The sequence below is a fragment of the Oncorhynchus tshawytscha genome, linkage group LG20 (assembly GCF_018296145.1).
Source record: "Oncorhynchus tshawytscha isolate Ot180627B linkage group LG20, Otsh_v2.0, whole genome shotgun sequence".
Lineage (NCBI taxonomy): Eukaryota > Metazoa > Chordata > Actinopteri > Salmoniformes > Salmonidae > Oncorhynchus > Oncorhynchus tshawytscha.
Window position 1 is genome coordinate 2,317,274 of NC_056448.1, and position 13,814 is coordinate 2,331,087.

At 41.8% G+C, this 13,814-nt stretch overlaps 1 protein-coding gene across 4 annotated transcripts in view; it reads right to left on the reverse strand.

Annotated features, from left to right (window-relative positions):
* Window positions 1-13,814, reverse strand: part of LOC112219673 (contactin-associated protein-like 4) — a 211,486-nt gene that overhangs the window by 70,600 nt on the left and 127,072 nt on the right. For all 4 annotated transcript variants that reach the window (XM_024381139.2, XM_024381136.2, XM_024381138.2 and 1 more), the window contains 3 exons: window positions 11,292-11,592; window positions 10,930-11,079; window positions 9,825-9,996 (listed from right to left, as the gene is read on the reverse strand). In XM_024381139.2, coding sequence (XP_024236907.1) covers window positions 9,825-9,996; window positions 10,930-11,079; window positions 11,292-11,592 — 623 coding nt within the window. The remainder of the gene's footprint in view (window positions 1-9,824; window positions 9,997-10,929; window positions 11,080-11,291; window positions 11,593-13,814) is intronic.

Sequence of the window (13,814 nt, forward strand, 5' to 3'; positions counted from 1 at the left end):
TAACTGCCCCTCAGATTGCAGCCCAAATAAATACTTCAGAGAGTTCAAGTAACAGACATATTTCAACATCAACTGTTCAGAGGAGACTACGTGAATCAGGCCTTCATGGTAAAATTGCTGCATAGAAATCACTACTAAAGGACACCAATAACGAGAAGAGACTTGCTTGGGCCAAGAAACACAACCATTGGACATTAGACCGGTGGAAGTCTGTCCTTTGGTCTGATGAGTCCAAATTTGAGATTTTTGGTTGCAACCGCTGTGTCTTTGTGAGACGCAGAGTAGGTGAACGGATGATCTCTGCATGTGTGGTTCCCATTGTGAAGCATGGAGGAGGTGTGATGGTGCTTTTTTGGTGACATGTCAGTTATTTATGGAGAATTCAAGGCACACTTAACCAGCATGGCTACCACAGCTTTCTGAAATGATACGCCATCCCATCTGGTTTGCACTTAGTGGGAGTATCATTTGTTTTTCAACAGGAAAAGGACTCAAAACACACCTCCAGGCTGTGTAAGGACTATTTGACCAAGGAGAGTGATGCCCTCCATAATCACCCAAACTCAACTCAATTGAGATCGTTTGGGATGAGTTGGTCTGCAGAGTGAAGGAAAAGCAGCCAACAAGTGCTCAGCATATGTGGGAACTCCTATAAGACTGTTGGAAAAGCATTCCTCATGAAGCTGGTTAAGAGATGACAAGAGTGTGTAAAGCTGTCATCAAGGCAAAGGGGCAACTTTGAAAAATGTCAAATATATTTTGATTTGTTTAACACTTTTTTGGTTACTACATGATTCCATATGTGTTATTTCATAGTTTTGATGTCTTCACAATTAATCTACAATGTAGAAAATAATTGAAATAAAAACCCTTGAATGTGTAGGTATGTCCAAACTTTTGACTGGTACTGTATAAATATTTTCTTTACACATATTTAACGCCTTTAATGGCTAGGCACAAAACTACCTTCATACATCCATTCATTTTTTAAAACTGGTACTGGTTTCCTTCAGATCAGTCCTCTCTGTGGGGGTCATAGAGCAAAAGTGAGAAGATTGTTTTTGTGAGAATATCCCCTTTTCATAGTGGGGTCACATTAGCTTGTAGCCCCAATGGTTTGTGAGCTATAAAACAGAAGTTGGCACATCAACAGTACCGACTTCAGACGAGTTCTCACTTGTGGGCAGCCGTAGAGCAAAATGGAGACCACCGTCGTGTTCATGAGAGCCTCCCCTTTCCATAGAGCGGTCATAAGTTTGTACCAAACCGCTTGGACAGTACAGACATGTTCGTTCGTTTATTTTATTTTATTTCACCTTTATTTAACCAGGTAGGCTAGTTTAGAACAAGTTCTCATTTGCAACTGCGACCTGGCCAAGATATAGCAAAGCAGTGTGACACAGACAACAACACAGAGTTACACATGGAGTAAACAATAAACAAGCCAATAACACAAACAAGTCAATGACACAGTAGAGAAAAGAAAGTCTAAATACAGTGTCTGCAAAATGCATGAGGAGGTAAGGCAATAAATAGTCCATAGGAGCGAATAATTACAATTTAGCAGATTAACACTGATGAATGAGCAGATGATGATGTGCAAGTAGAGATACAGGTGTGCAAAAAAGCAGAAAAGTAAATAAAATAAAAACAGTATGGGGATGAGGTAGGTAGATTTGGTGGGCTATTTACAGATGGACTATGTACAGCTGCAGTGATCGGTTAGCTGCTCAGATAGTTGGTGAGGGAAATAAAAGTCTCCAACTTCAGAGATTTTTGCAATTCGTTCCAGTCACTGGCAGCAGAGAACTGAAAGGAAAGGTGGCCAAATGAGGTGTTGGCTTTGGGGATGATCAGTGAGATATACCTGCTGTAACGTGTGCTACGGGTGGGTGTTGTTATCGTGACCAGTGAACTGAGATAAGGCGGAGCTTTACCTAGCATAGACTTATAGATGACCTGGAGCCAGAGGGTCTGGCGACGAATATGTAGCGAGGGCCAGCCGACTAGGGCATACAGGCCGCAGTGGTGAGTGGTATAAGGTGATTTGGTAACAAAACGGATGGCACTGTGATAGACTGCATCCAGTTTGCTGAGTAGAGTGTTGGAAGCTATTTTGTAGATGACATCGCCGAAGTCGAGGATCGGTAGGACAGTCAGTTTTACTAGGGTAAGTTTGGCGGCGTGAGTGAAGGAGGCTTTGTTGCAAAATAGAAAGCCGATTCTAGATTTGATTTTGGATTGGAGGTTAGTTAGCACAGTGTCCAAGGAAGGGCCAGAAGTATACAAAATGGTGTCGTTTGCGTAGAGGTGGATCAGGCAATCTCATGTTCTGACAAACACTGCTCTAGCTCTGATACCTTTCACCGCAGATGCGGAAGTGCGACATCGGCGGATGCGATGGATGTAGACACATCCAATGCAGATATCTCTATCTTAAAATTATGGATTTTGATGGGGATTATCAATCAATTATTTGGTGACGTGAATATATTTAGTTTTGTTGTATGTAAAAAGGCTACCTTTTTTATTGTTTCACTATTTTTATGTTTATGAAATTCACTGAGGAGGATGGTCCTCCCCTTCCTCCTCTGAGGAGCCTCCACTGGTCCATTATCATTTCTATTCTTTTTCGATTTGGTTTTAGTAATTTTAAAGCATGTTGAGTTTGTCCTCCCCCCAACAATACTCAAACCACCTGCGGGCCAAATTGGAACCCCTCGCAGGACATATTTTTGACACCACTGGGGTAGAGCGATCCAAGAACACATGTATCAAGATTTAAAGAAAAAAAGTGTGGACTATGCAGAATTTGCCCCTTCCACCACCCTGAAATTCACTTCTAGAATATAACCTAGTCAGCAGGCTTGTCAAACATTCTATTTTTATTTTAGCACACAATTTTTCAGGTTTTCAGGCCAGGTTTCTGAACCGAGATTAAGTGCATAGCGCTGTTTTGGCAGTATCAGAGGTAGAACTGCATTAGTGCTGCCAAATCCACAATCAGCTCCTTGTGTTGCCTTACCACAGACACTGCTAATGGATGCAGCGAAACCACACCCGAGTATATGACAAATCCCATGCAGCCAAATTAGACGTTCAAACACTCGAATTAGACTAATATGCATAAATCCCCCGATCCAAATTCAAATGAATTATGTTTCGACATTTGAGTCATTAGGCTATTTCCAACATCGATAGTGCTGTTTTGAACTTCTAACGCAGCAGGGACAATAAGTAAAGGGAGTGGTTTGTGACACAGGAGAGCAGCCGCTCACCGATATGTTAGTTCATACAGCAGTTGCACCTCCAACACCGCCACATCTGCTATGTGGATGTCGGCCAACGCTGGTTACTGCTCGATCTGATTACATCCAGGCCTAAGCTTTCTTCCTGGACTGATAGGCATGCTCAGCTGAGAAGGTCCATTGAAAATGCTTTTAAGGCAACAAAAACGGTCCTTGGTGTTTGAATCTGACAATTTTCCTAATGTTTAATATTTAGTACTGAAATGTGTGGCACTCATTAGATATGGTTGAATATAATTTGATGGATATGCACGGTACCATTACATTTTGTCATTTTTTCTGCCGATCTGTTAAACTCTTGTCGGTTTCTCTACAGCTGACACACAAACATGCGCACATTCGCACGTGCCAACACGCACACATACGCGCCTGCAGATGTAATAAGTTCCACTGAAATGAGAAGAAAGTTGGGGATATCAATAAATTATTTCACCCCCCCCTAACATTACACCACAGTAATGTCTGTTAGATGGAGTTAGAAGCTGCTGGCTGTAAACGTTTTTACTATGTGATTCTGTCCAGTGAAAAAAGAAAATCCCAAACCCCTCTCTGACTGCCTGTTTACTAACACATAAGGGACGGTTTGGAGTTTACAGAACGTGGACGCTATTTAGAGAAGTTGTAATTAATTTGAAGAGTGTTCATTTTAATTAGGCTCTGCTAACAACAAGATGACTTTGTGTTGGAGCCGATTTCTTCCTATTTAAGAAATAAGAGGTAGGCCTACCCGTTTGACAGACAAAAGTATAGGCTGCTATCCATAGATTTGTCAGCCAATTACTCCACCCCCCCATGGACTCTTTAAATATCTATGTGTCAGTGAAGGGCTTGGTGTGTCAAGTTAAACCAGGGCTCAAATTGAAGGGGGTATGTGCGGGTACGCCATACCTTTTGTTAAATAAAATGGCAAAAAGCATACCTACCCCTTGTAATGGTATACCTACCCCTTGTAATGGTATACCTACCCCGTGTAATGGTATACCTACCCCTTGTAATGGTATACCTACCCCTTGTAATGGTATACCTACCCCTTGTAATGGTATAGCTACCCCTTGTAATGGTATAGCTACCCCTTGTAATGGTATAGCTACCCCTTGTAATGGTATAGCTACCCCTTGTAATGGTATACCTACCCCTTGTAATGGTATACCTACCCCTTGTAATGGTATACCTACCCCTTGTAATGGTATACCTACCCCTTGTAATGGTATACCTACCCCTTGTAATGGTATACCTACCCCTTGTAATGGTATACCTACCCCGTGTAACACCATTTAAGAGAATAAAAAAGGAGCAGACTATAACAGAGCTGTAGTCCGCAATGCTTTTTGCTGTAAACAAAGTACCCGAGAAAGACATGACTCTGATGCATATGGGGATATATTTGGGCTCTATGACATTCAGAGATTGAGTTACAACCTTTTATAGTCAAGGAGATATATAATGCGTTTATAAAAGGCTACTTCTTCTCAGACCCACAAATGCAATGATAGATTCATACAATGTTCTTTTGAAAGGAGATATTTTTTACCCCTACCCTTGTCCATGGTGGTCTGCAAACCCACAACCTTCTGGCCAGCAGCTCTAAGCACTATATAAATTGTCACTTTGCCATGTAATGTTTGCACGTTGTCATGTAATTTTTAAAACAGCATATCTATTGCTCTGGTCTGTCCTATAAGTGAGGGTTAATGGTAGGCATGTTCTCTGGAATCCACTTCATGTTTTAATTATTACTTTGGGTAGAGGGGAGGGTCACTTGTTCTTTTTTCAAGTGTTCAGGGACGGTCGGATAAAATATATTTTACTGAAAGGAGGGCCATCCATTTTCATTTTAGTAAGTTCTGATTTTCTCCAAGTACAACCTACTATAAATATCGTACGGGTATTTCACTGAGTGGTATATGAAAAGACACAGTCATACAAGTATGTTGTGCTTGGTTGCCATTGTATGTGAACACCTGCTCGTCAAACATCTCATTCCAAAATCATGGGCATTAATATGGAGTTGGTACCCCCTTTGCTGCTATAACAGCCTCCACTCCTCTGGGAAGCCTTTCCACTAAATGTAAGAACATTGCTGCGGGGACTTGCTTGCATTCAGCCACAAGAGCATACGTTAGGCCGGGCACTGATGTTGGGCGATTAGGCCTGACTTGCAGTCGGCGTTCCAATTCATCCCAAAGGTGTTCGATGGGGTTGAGGTCAGGGCTCTGTGCAGGCCAGTCAAGTACACCAATCTCGACAAACCATTTCTATATGGACCTCGCTTTGTAAACAGGGGCATTGTCATGCTGAAACAGGAAAGGGCCTTTCCCAAACTATTGCCACAAAGTTGGAATCACAGAATCATTTAAAATGTCATTTTATGCTGTAGCGTTAAGATTTCCATTCACTGAAATTAAGGGGCCTAGCCCGAACCATGAAAAACAGCCCCAGAATAGTAATCTTCCTCCACGAAACTGTACAGTTGGCACTATGCATTGGGGCAGGTAGTGCTCTCCTAATATCCTCAAACCCAGATTCGTCTGTCAGATTGCCAGATGGTGAAGCGTGATTCATCACTCCAGAGAAGGCTTTTCCACTGCTCCAGATTCCAATGGTGCTGAGCTTTACACCACTCGGTGGTAGCATTCTGTGAGCTTGTGTGGTCTACCACTTCGCAGCTGAGCTGTTGTTGCTCCTAGACATTTCCCCTTCACAATAACAGCACTTACAGTTGACCGGAGCAACTCTTGCAGGGCAGAAATTTAACAAACTGACTTGTTGGAAAGGTGGCATCCTATGACGGTGCCACATTGAAAGTCACTGAGCTCTTCAGTACTGGCCATTCTACTGTCATTGTCTGTCTGTGGAGATTGCAAGGCTGTGTGCTCGATTTTATACACCTGTCAGGAACAGGTGTGGCTGAAATAGCCGAATCAAATCATTTGAAGGGCTGTCAGTGCATTCAGAAAGTATTTAAACCCGTTACGTTACAGAGTTAAATGATTTTCCACATCAATCTACACACAATACCTCATAATGACAAAGCAAAAGTAGGTTTTTAGAATTTTTTTACAAATGTATTTAAAGAACCCACTGATACATTCAATTTACATAAGTATTCAGACCCTTTGCTATGTGACTCGAAATTGAGCTCAGGTGCATCCTGTTTCTATTGATCATCCTTGAGATGTTTCTACAACTTGATTGGAGTCCACCTGTGGTAAATTCAACTGATTGGATATGATTTGGAAAGGCTCACACCTGCCTATATAAGGTCCCACAGGATTGTGTTGAGGCACAGATCTGGGGAAGGGTACCAAAATATTTCTGCAGCATTCAAGGTCTCCAAGAACACACTGACCCCCATCATTCTTAAATGGAAGAAGTTTGGAACCACCAAGACTCTTCCTAGAGCTGGCCGCCCGGCCACACTGAGCAATCGGGGGAGAAGGGCCTTAGTCAGGGACATGACCAAGAACCCGACGGTCACTCTGACAGAGCTCAAAAGTTTGTCTGTGGAGATGGGAGAACCTTCCAGAAGGACAACCACCTCTGCAGCACTCCACCAATCAGGCCTTTATGGTAGAGTGTCCAGACGGAAGCCTCTTGGAGTTTACCAAAAGGTACCTAAAGGATTCTCAGACATGAGAAATAAGATTATCTGGTCGGATGAAACCAAGATTGAGCTCTTTGGCCTGGATGTCAAGCATGGATGTCAAGCATGAGGTCTGGAGGAAAACTGGCCCAGACAGAGCCCGGACTTGAACCCGATCTAACATCTCTGGAGAGACCTGAAAATAGCTGTGCAGTGATGCTCCCCATCCAACCTGAGAGAGCTTGAGAGGATCTGCAGAGAAGAATGGGAGAAACTCCCCAAATACAGGTGTGCCAAGCTGTATCCAAGAAGACTTGAGGCTGTAATCGCTGACAAAGCTGCTTCAACAAAGTACTGAGTAAAGGGTCTGATTACCTATGTAAATGCAATATTTTTTAAACATTTGCTGACATTTCTAAAAACCTGTTTTTGCTCCAGTCATTATGGGGTATTTATTGTGTGTAGATTGATGAGGGGAAAAAATGGTTGAATCCATTTTAGAATAAGGCTGTAACGGTACAAAATGGGGATAAAAGTCAAGGGGTCTGAATACTTTTAGAATAAGGCTGTAACGGTACAAAATGGGGATAAAAGTCAAGGGGTCTGAATAATTTTAAAATAAGGCTGTAAGGGTACAAAATGGGGATAAAAGTCAAGGGGTCTGAATACTTTTAGAATAAGGCTGTAACGGTACAAAATGGGGATAAAAGTCAAGGGGTCTGAATACTTTCCGAAAACACTGTATATTTGGTTATGTGATCTTCCACGACATTGATTCAGCTTTGATCTAAACAAGCACCATTGTGAGAAGTGGCAGATCGAAGCTCCGGTGCGCTCAGGTAGCTCTACATGTCTGCAGTCAGCTGCCCTGAATGAGTAATTGAAGCACACCTAACCTACTCTTTTGCCTGGTGCAGAAACGAGAGATCACATATGTGAGGCTGTTTTATGAAAATCTTAGAATATTTGGTTGGGTATGCAGTACGTAAGCAACTGCTGCCCCTCATGTTGAGTTGTGATTTGTTGTGGCCCCTACCCCCATCAAAGTTTCCCATCCCTGGCCTATGACATTGGCCTACGCCTCGTCTTGCGTTACGCAGCATATCAGATCTCAACTGTTTAACATCACCAGTAGGCTGGGCTACCACATCCCTATAATATACTGTATATCGTTTTATAAGCGAGTATTGTGTCTAGGCAACTGAAATAATCGTAATTTACTCAATTTTAAATTCAGGTTGTAACACAACAAAATGTGGAAAAATTCAAGGGGTGTGAATACTTTCTGAATGCACCATAAAAAGGGCAGCCCCCCCCACACACACACACACACGTCTTGGGCCAATCAGAGTAATTTTGTAAATGCCAGATCTCCATGGCAAGATACATCATTCACCCTACATTTACAAACGTGTAGATATTCAATTAAAATCAGTGAAGCAGGAGATATTTCTCTCTCTCTTTGATGACTATGTAGAAGCAGTACAGACAGACATAGCTAAAACTGTGTGTGTGTGTGTTTGTGTGTGAGAGTATGTATGGCCACAAGGAGAGTAGATAATTGCCCCATTAATTGTTTTCCTATTTGGGCGTGGAGGAAGCCGACAGTAATCCATTAGCTCTGCTCTTTGGTGGCTTTGACTCGCTGTCTCTTTCATATCAAATGCGATCTGGAATAGATGGTGGATAACGGGAAGAACTATGGCAAAGATGAAGATAACAATGTTTGCATCCCAAATGGCACCCACCCTATTCCCTATTATGCGGCCAGGCCAGGGCCTAAGGTCAGAAGTAGTGCACAATATAGTGAAAAGGGTGCCATTTGGGATGCACTCAATAACAATACTGATAGATGGTGATAGTGGAGGGGTGATTGCAGTGATGGTGACGACTAGTATGAGGGTGGTGATGATAAGAATGATAATGGGGGATAAAAATGATGATGACTTTGATGATGATGACTTTGATGATAATGGCCGTAACGGCAATGACAATATAAGAGGAAGGCGATGGGAGATACTGACCAAACGGATAGCAACGTAAAGCCAAAGAAAGACAAGCGAAGAGACGGGAATAAGAAACAAACCAATCGCTCTAAACTAAACTACAGCTTAAAGTTGACAGGGCAGCCGAAGCAATGACATAATTGTAACAAATTGTATTATGGAGGGAACGTAACAGTGCTTATTTCCAAACTATGGCCTCCACTGAACAATAAGTCTATATTTCCATATTTCCATATTTCATATGGGACCCATCTTGTACCTTCTGCTGATTCCTCATCTGTGTGACACAACATGGTGGAGTAATCTCTCCCTTTCACTTTCCACTGTTGTATTGTAAATGAATTGTCAAAATAGCACATCTCATCTCAAAAAAGGTTCCACTTCTTATAAAGTTAGGTGAGAAAACAATCAAAAGAAGCAGAGGAGAAGATCTTAGGATTTAATAGGTAAGCATTCGAGTGACAAGCACACAATGCACACAGAGTTCTCTGTCTAGCAAAATCAAACCTGTAATCTAAACATTTAATTGAAGAAAAAAAAATCTTCAAATCAACACAGAACTACATCTAGCAAATACAGTATCTACAAAATGTACACACTCACGAAGTTGAATCAGGAGCTTTCATAATACGATAAATTCATCCAATAGTCCACACACTCAGTTTGTCAGTGTACCTTGTACAAGTTGTATCAAGTTTGGGTGTATGTGTGTGAACCCAGGAAGATAAAGCATTGGTAAAAGTATTTTTAAGGTTACAAAATGCCGATACTTTTCCCAAAATGCCTAGGTTTTCCAGAATCCAGGTTAGAAGATTGCTGCAATCAGCAGGGAATAAACAGGAAATCTGTGAATCCTTCCACCAGACTTTCAGGAAAGTTTTGAAACCCTAGTAACAATCCAATCAGGGAGTGGTTTATTGTACTGACCTGTCGATGATTCCACACATGTCAATCTGCAGGTCGCTGTAGTTTCCTATCAGCATCTGTTGCACCTTGATCAGATCCACAGCATTGTTATCCACACGGATGTGTCTCATACAACCTTGGAACACGTTGAAAGGGTTTCTGCACTCCTGGTTATTCTTGCTATCCGGGCAACCTGTGTTAGACCAAACGATAGCCATCAATCAATAGCCCTAGTAGGACTTACAGAAGACAGGTGGCCATTACCCCATGATAAAGAATTGTATAGATATGTGGTATCATATATGAATGTACATTGTTCATACAGTAGCGAAGCAGAGTATATTCATGATCGTCTAGAAAAAATACCATACAGCGCAAGTCAAGCTCAAGGCCAAGTGTTGAACACAGGAGATTTTCTAAGCATAAGTGTTATTCTGCCTGGTTTCGAGTGTGTTTAGACCGTGGACACTGAGCTGGTGCTGCCTGCCTGCTTGGCTCTCTGGTTACACTGCTGGCTAAAGGTAATTAAATGGCATGACAAGCCTGCTGAAGAGCCTTTGCTGAGAGGAGGCGAGGAGAGGCACAGAAAGACCAGCTCAGAAGCAGAACTGATGGAGAAATGAAGGGCGCTAAAGATGAGAAGGAGGATGAGGAGGAGCAAGAGGAGGAGGGGAGGAGAGGCGAGAAGAGAGGAGGACAGAGAGAACAGCTCAGAAGCAGAACAGAGAGAACTGAGAAGAGCTAAAGAGATGGAAGAGGAGGATTAGGAGGAGGAGAGGTGAGAGGAGAGGGGGACAGAGAGAGCAGCTCAGAAGCCAAACAGAGAAACACTGCTCTAAAGGAAGCTAAATTGGAGGAGGACAGATCCTGCAGTCTGGTTAAGAAGTTATATGCTTCTTTGCACTAAGCCCTGAGATCAAACGCTACTGGTCCAATTCAAATCTTGATACATTTATGCACCAACAGTAGTCAAAGTTACACTTGCCTATCTAACTACAATTAGGGTTAGTCCTTGGATATCCAAGCAGTATTTACACTTAGGGCCCAGAGTTTTTCCTGGTCATGTGACACAGTCAGGAAAAACTTGGGGTCCAATGTCTGATGTAAGTGTGTTGCTCTCTCTTACCTCCAAAGAAGAGGTTGTTTCCTGACACCACAGGGAAAGATGGGCTGGCATGAGCTGTGGAGCTTTCCTCTTTATCCACAGTGATGGTCAGACGACCTCTTCTTGCAGTCAGGTCTACTGAATGCCACTGGCCGTCGTTCAGACCAAACCCTATAGACAGAAGATACACAACAACAATGTGCAAGAGTCAGCATTTCAAAACAGTAAGCTGATATTCCCGCATAACAAAGTCTTAGGGTGCAACAAGGACGTTTTACTTTTACAGTGATTAGCTATCTAGGGTAATAAGACTGTGTTATTTCCTGAAATAAAAACAGCACACGGAACAGAAAAAATAAACCGGATGTTACTGTTGATCTGACCTGTGACAACGTCCAGTAGGATCCTGCCAGCCTTGTGTATCTGCAGCCTGACTCTGGTCTCGCTCAGGTAGAGCCACAGGCTCCCCACCTGCTGCTGGAGGTCAAAGGTTAACAGAAGGCCCGCTCTGTTCCAGGTCCGGAACTGCAGGCTGATCGCCACACCAACCGCCACCAAGGCAACCCCGCCGCCACCGGCGTCTCTCTGCTGTAGAGCTGCACCCGGCAACTGGAGGTAACTCTGGGTGCCAGCGAACGTCACTGGGACGGAGACCGGCTCAGCACAAGTAAAGGTCACATTGCCCTAAAGAAGAAAAAAAAAATCGATAATAATATTGAAATATGAAAAACATAAATATTAATTAGACCTCAGCAAGAAGGTGAAATAAAGCTAAGGGACATCTGACCTGAGTAAATCTGGAATAGCAATAGAAGAGATCGAGCTAATCAGCTACATTTCCTGAAGGAGGACATAATACATATTATCATAATGAGAGTCCTCAAACTTATAGTGACATGGTCTCAGGACATTAGCAGAGCAAACAAAGAGGACTGGTGTCAAAAGCTAAACTGGCTAAACCATACTGAGCGCTGCGCTCAACCATTGTTTTGCTTCAGCTAAAACAACGGTGAGCACAGCGTTCAGTTAGGATTTAAACAGGTTAGTTAAATGCAGATTTCTGAAGTAATGACTGCAGGCTGTCTGTGTGTCTGAGAGTACGGTTTGGACATCTAGTATGTTGGCCATTGTTGGATACTGGTAGAAATGAAGGTTTCATGGTCCCTTGCTGAGGCAGCAAAAGTGATGTATTACAGTACTGTCTAGCCCAAAGGGATATCAGGGAGGTATCTTTATAGCAGTTTGGCTTTGCTGTTCAGTAACTGCAAGAGGGAAACAGTAGCAGTCAAAGTGATATGCAGCAACACATGTAGTGTAAAGTGCTTACAGTGTGCTACAGTACTGAACAGAAACTTCAGGCCCAGAAAAATGACTAAGAAAATGTTATGTCCTTAAAGTATAATCCTTTGGCTGGCTGTCTTTCTTTCTTTTTTTTAAATGAAATCATTACCCTCATTAATATCCTTATTATATTTAAAGAAGTGGTAATGTCTCATCTCTGGCTACTGATAATCTCTTTTTTAGATTGAGGGTGTTTACTCTTTTCAGTGCAAAACCTAAAAATCTTTTCCACACGGATTATTTCTCATTTCTCCCTACTTCATGTTGGAGTGGTTAAGGTAATCATTTACAAGATGGAAATGTGTTCAGGAGAGAGCTAAATACCACCTAGAGGGATTTAGCTCCACAAAAGAAGACTCTCTGCTCCCTATCTCATCATGGATTTGTTGAATTAATTAATGGACCAATCAACATGAAAGTAACCCATTTATGTATTGAGTAGGGCTGTGACGGTCATAGCATTTTAGATGACAGTATTTGGCCAGCAAATTAACAATGTCACCGTAATAACTTTTTGAATAGCATTCTTTCATTTTTATTTACTTAATTTTTACTCCGCTCTTGACTGCATGTGCTGGCAATCTTTCAGACAATTGAGAAACAGATGTACGATCTCGTTTAAGAAAACTTTTGGACACACATACTCATTCAAGGGTTTTCTTTATTTTTACTGTTTTGTAGAATTGTAGAATAATAGTGAAGACATCAAAACTATTAAATAACATATGGAATCATGTAGTAACCAAAAAAGTGTTAAACAAATCAAAATATATTTTATATTTGAGATTCTTCAAAGTAGCCACCCTTTGCCTTGATGACAGCTTTGCACCTCTAGTTTTTCAGCTCCATCTTTGACTCTGCTGGTGATCTTTCTAAATTTCAGAAAACAGCAAATTAACTGAAGTTTACAAATTCCTCTTCGTCCCTGCAAGGTCTGTCTTACTCTGGTATCATAACTGAGAAGAATGGGATAAGTGAGGCTATTAATCATCATTTTTATCTCGGCAGGCTTTTTAAACGGTGGTTTAATTGACCCTGGTCAGTCAATCAGCCTCTAGCTGACTCAACGGTTAACCTGTCAACTTCATAGTTAATCTTTATTTTAATTTCGACAATTTACAACAATGATGTGTTAGATGCCTTGCTTAAGATTGAGGTAATAAAAAAAACCCGCTGGGGCTGATATGCTTGATCCATTTTTGCTGCAGCCCCCCTTGATTGCTGAATCATTAACCCATATTTTTTACCTGACGAATATATCTGGTACTAAATAATTATTGACCTATTTCTAAACATTAATTGCCTCGCTAAATTATTAGAATCCTTGATTAATTCTCAGCTGAGAACTTTCATATCTTTGAAATCTATTCTAAAATGAATATCAGTCGGGTTTTAGACCAGGTCATAGCACTACCACTGCTGCATCCCTAGTTACAAACGATGTGGTTAACTGTATGGATAAAAGGCAACATTTTGCCCGATTCATTGACCTGTCAAAGGCATTCGAAACTGTTGATCACTCACTGCTAATACAGAGGCTTTCCTCAATTGGCCTAGATCAGCCT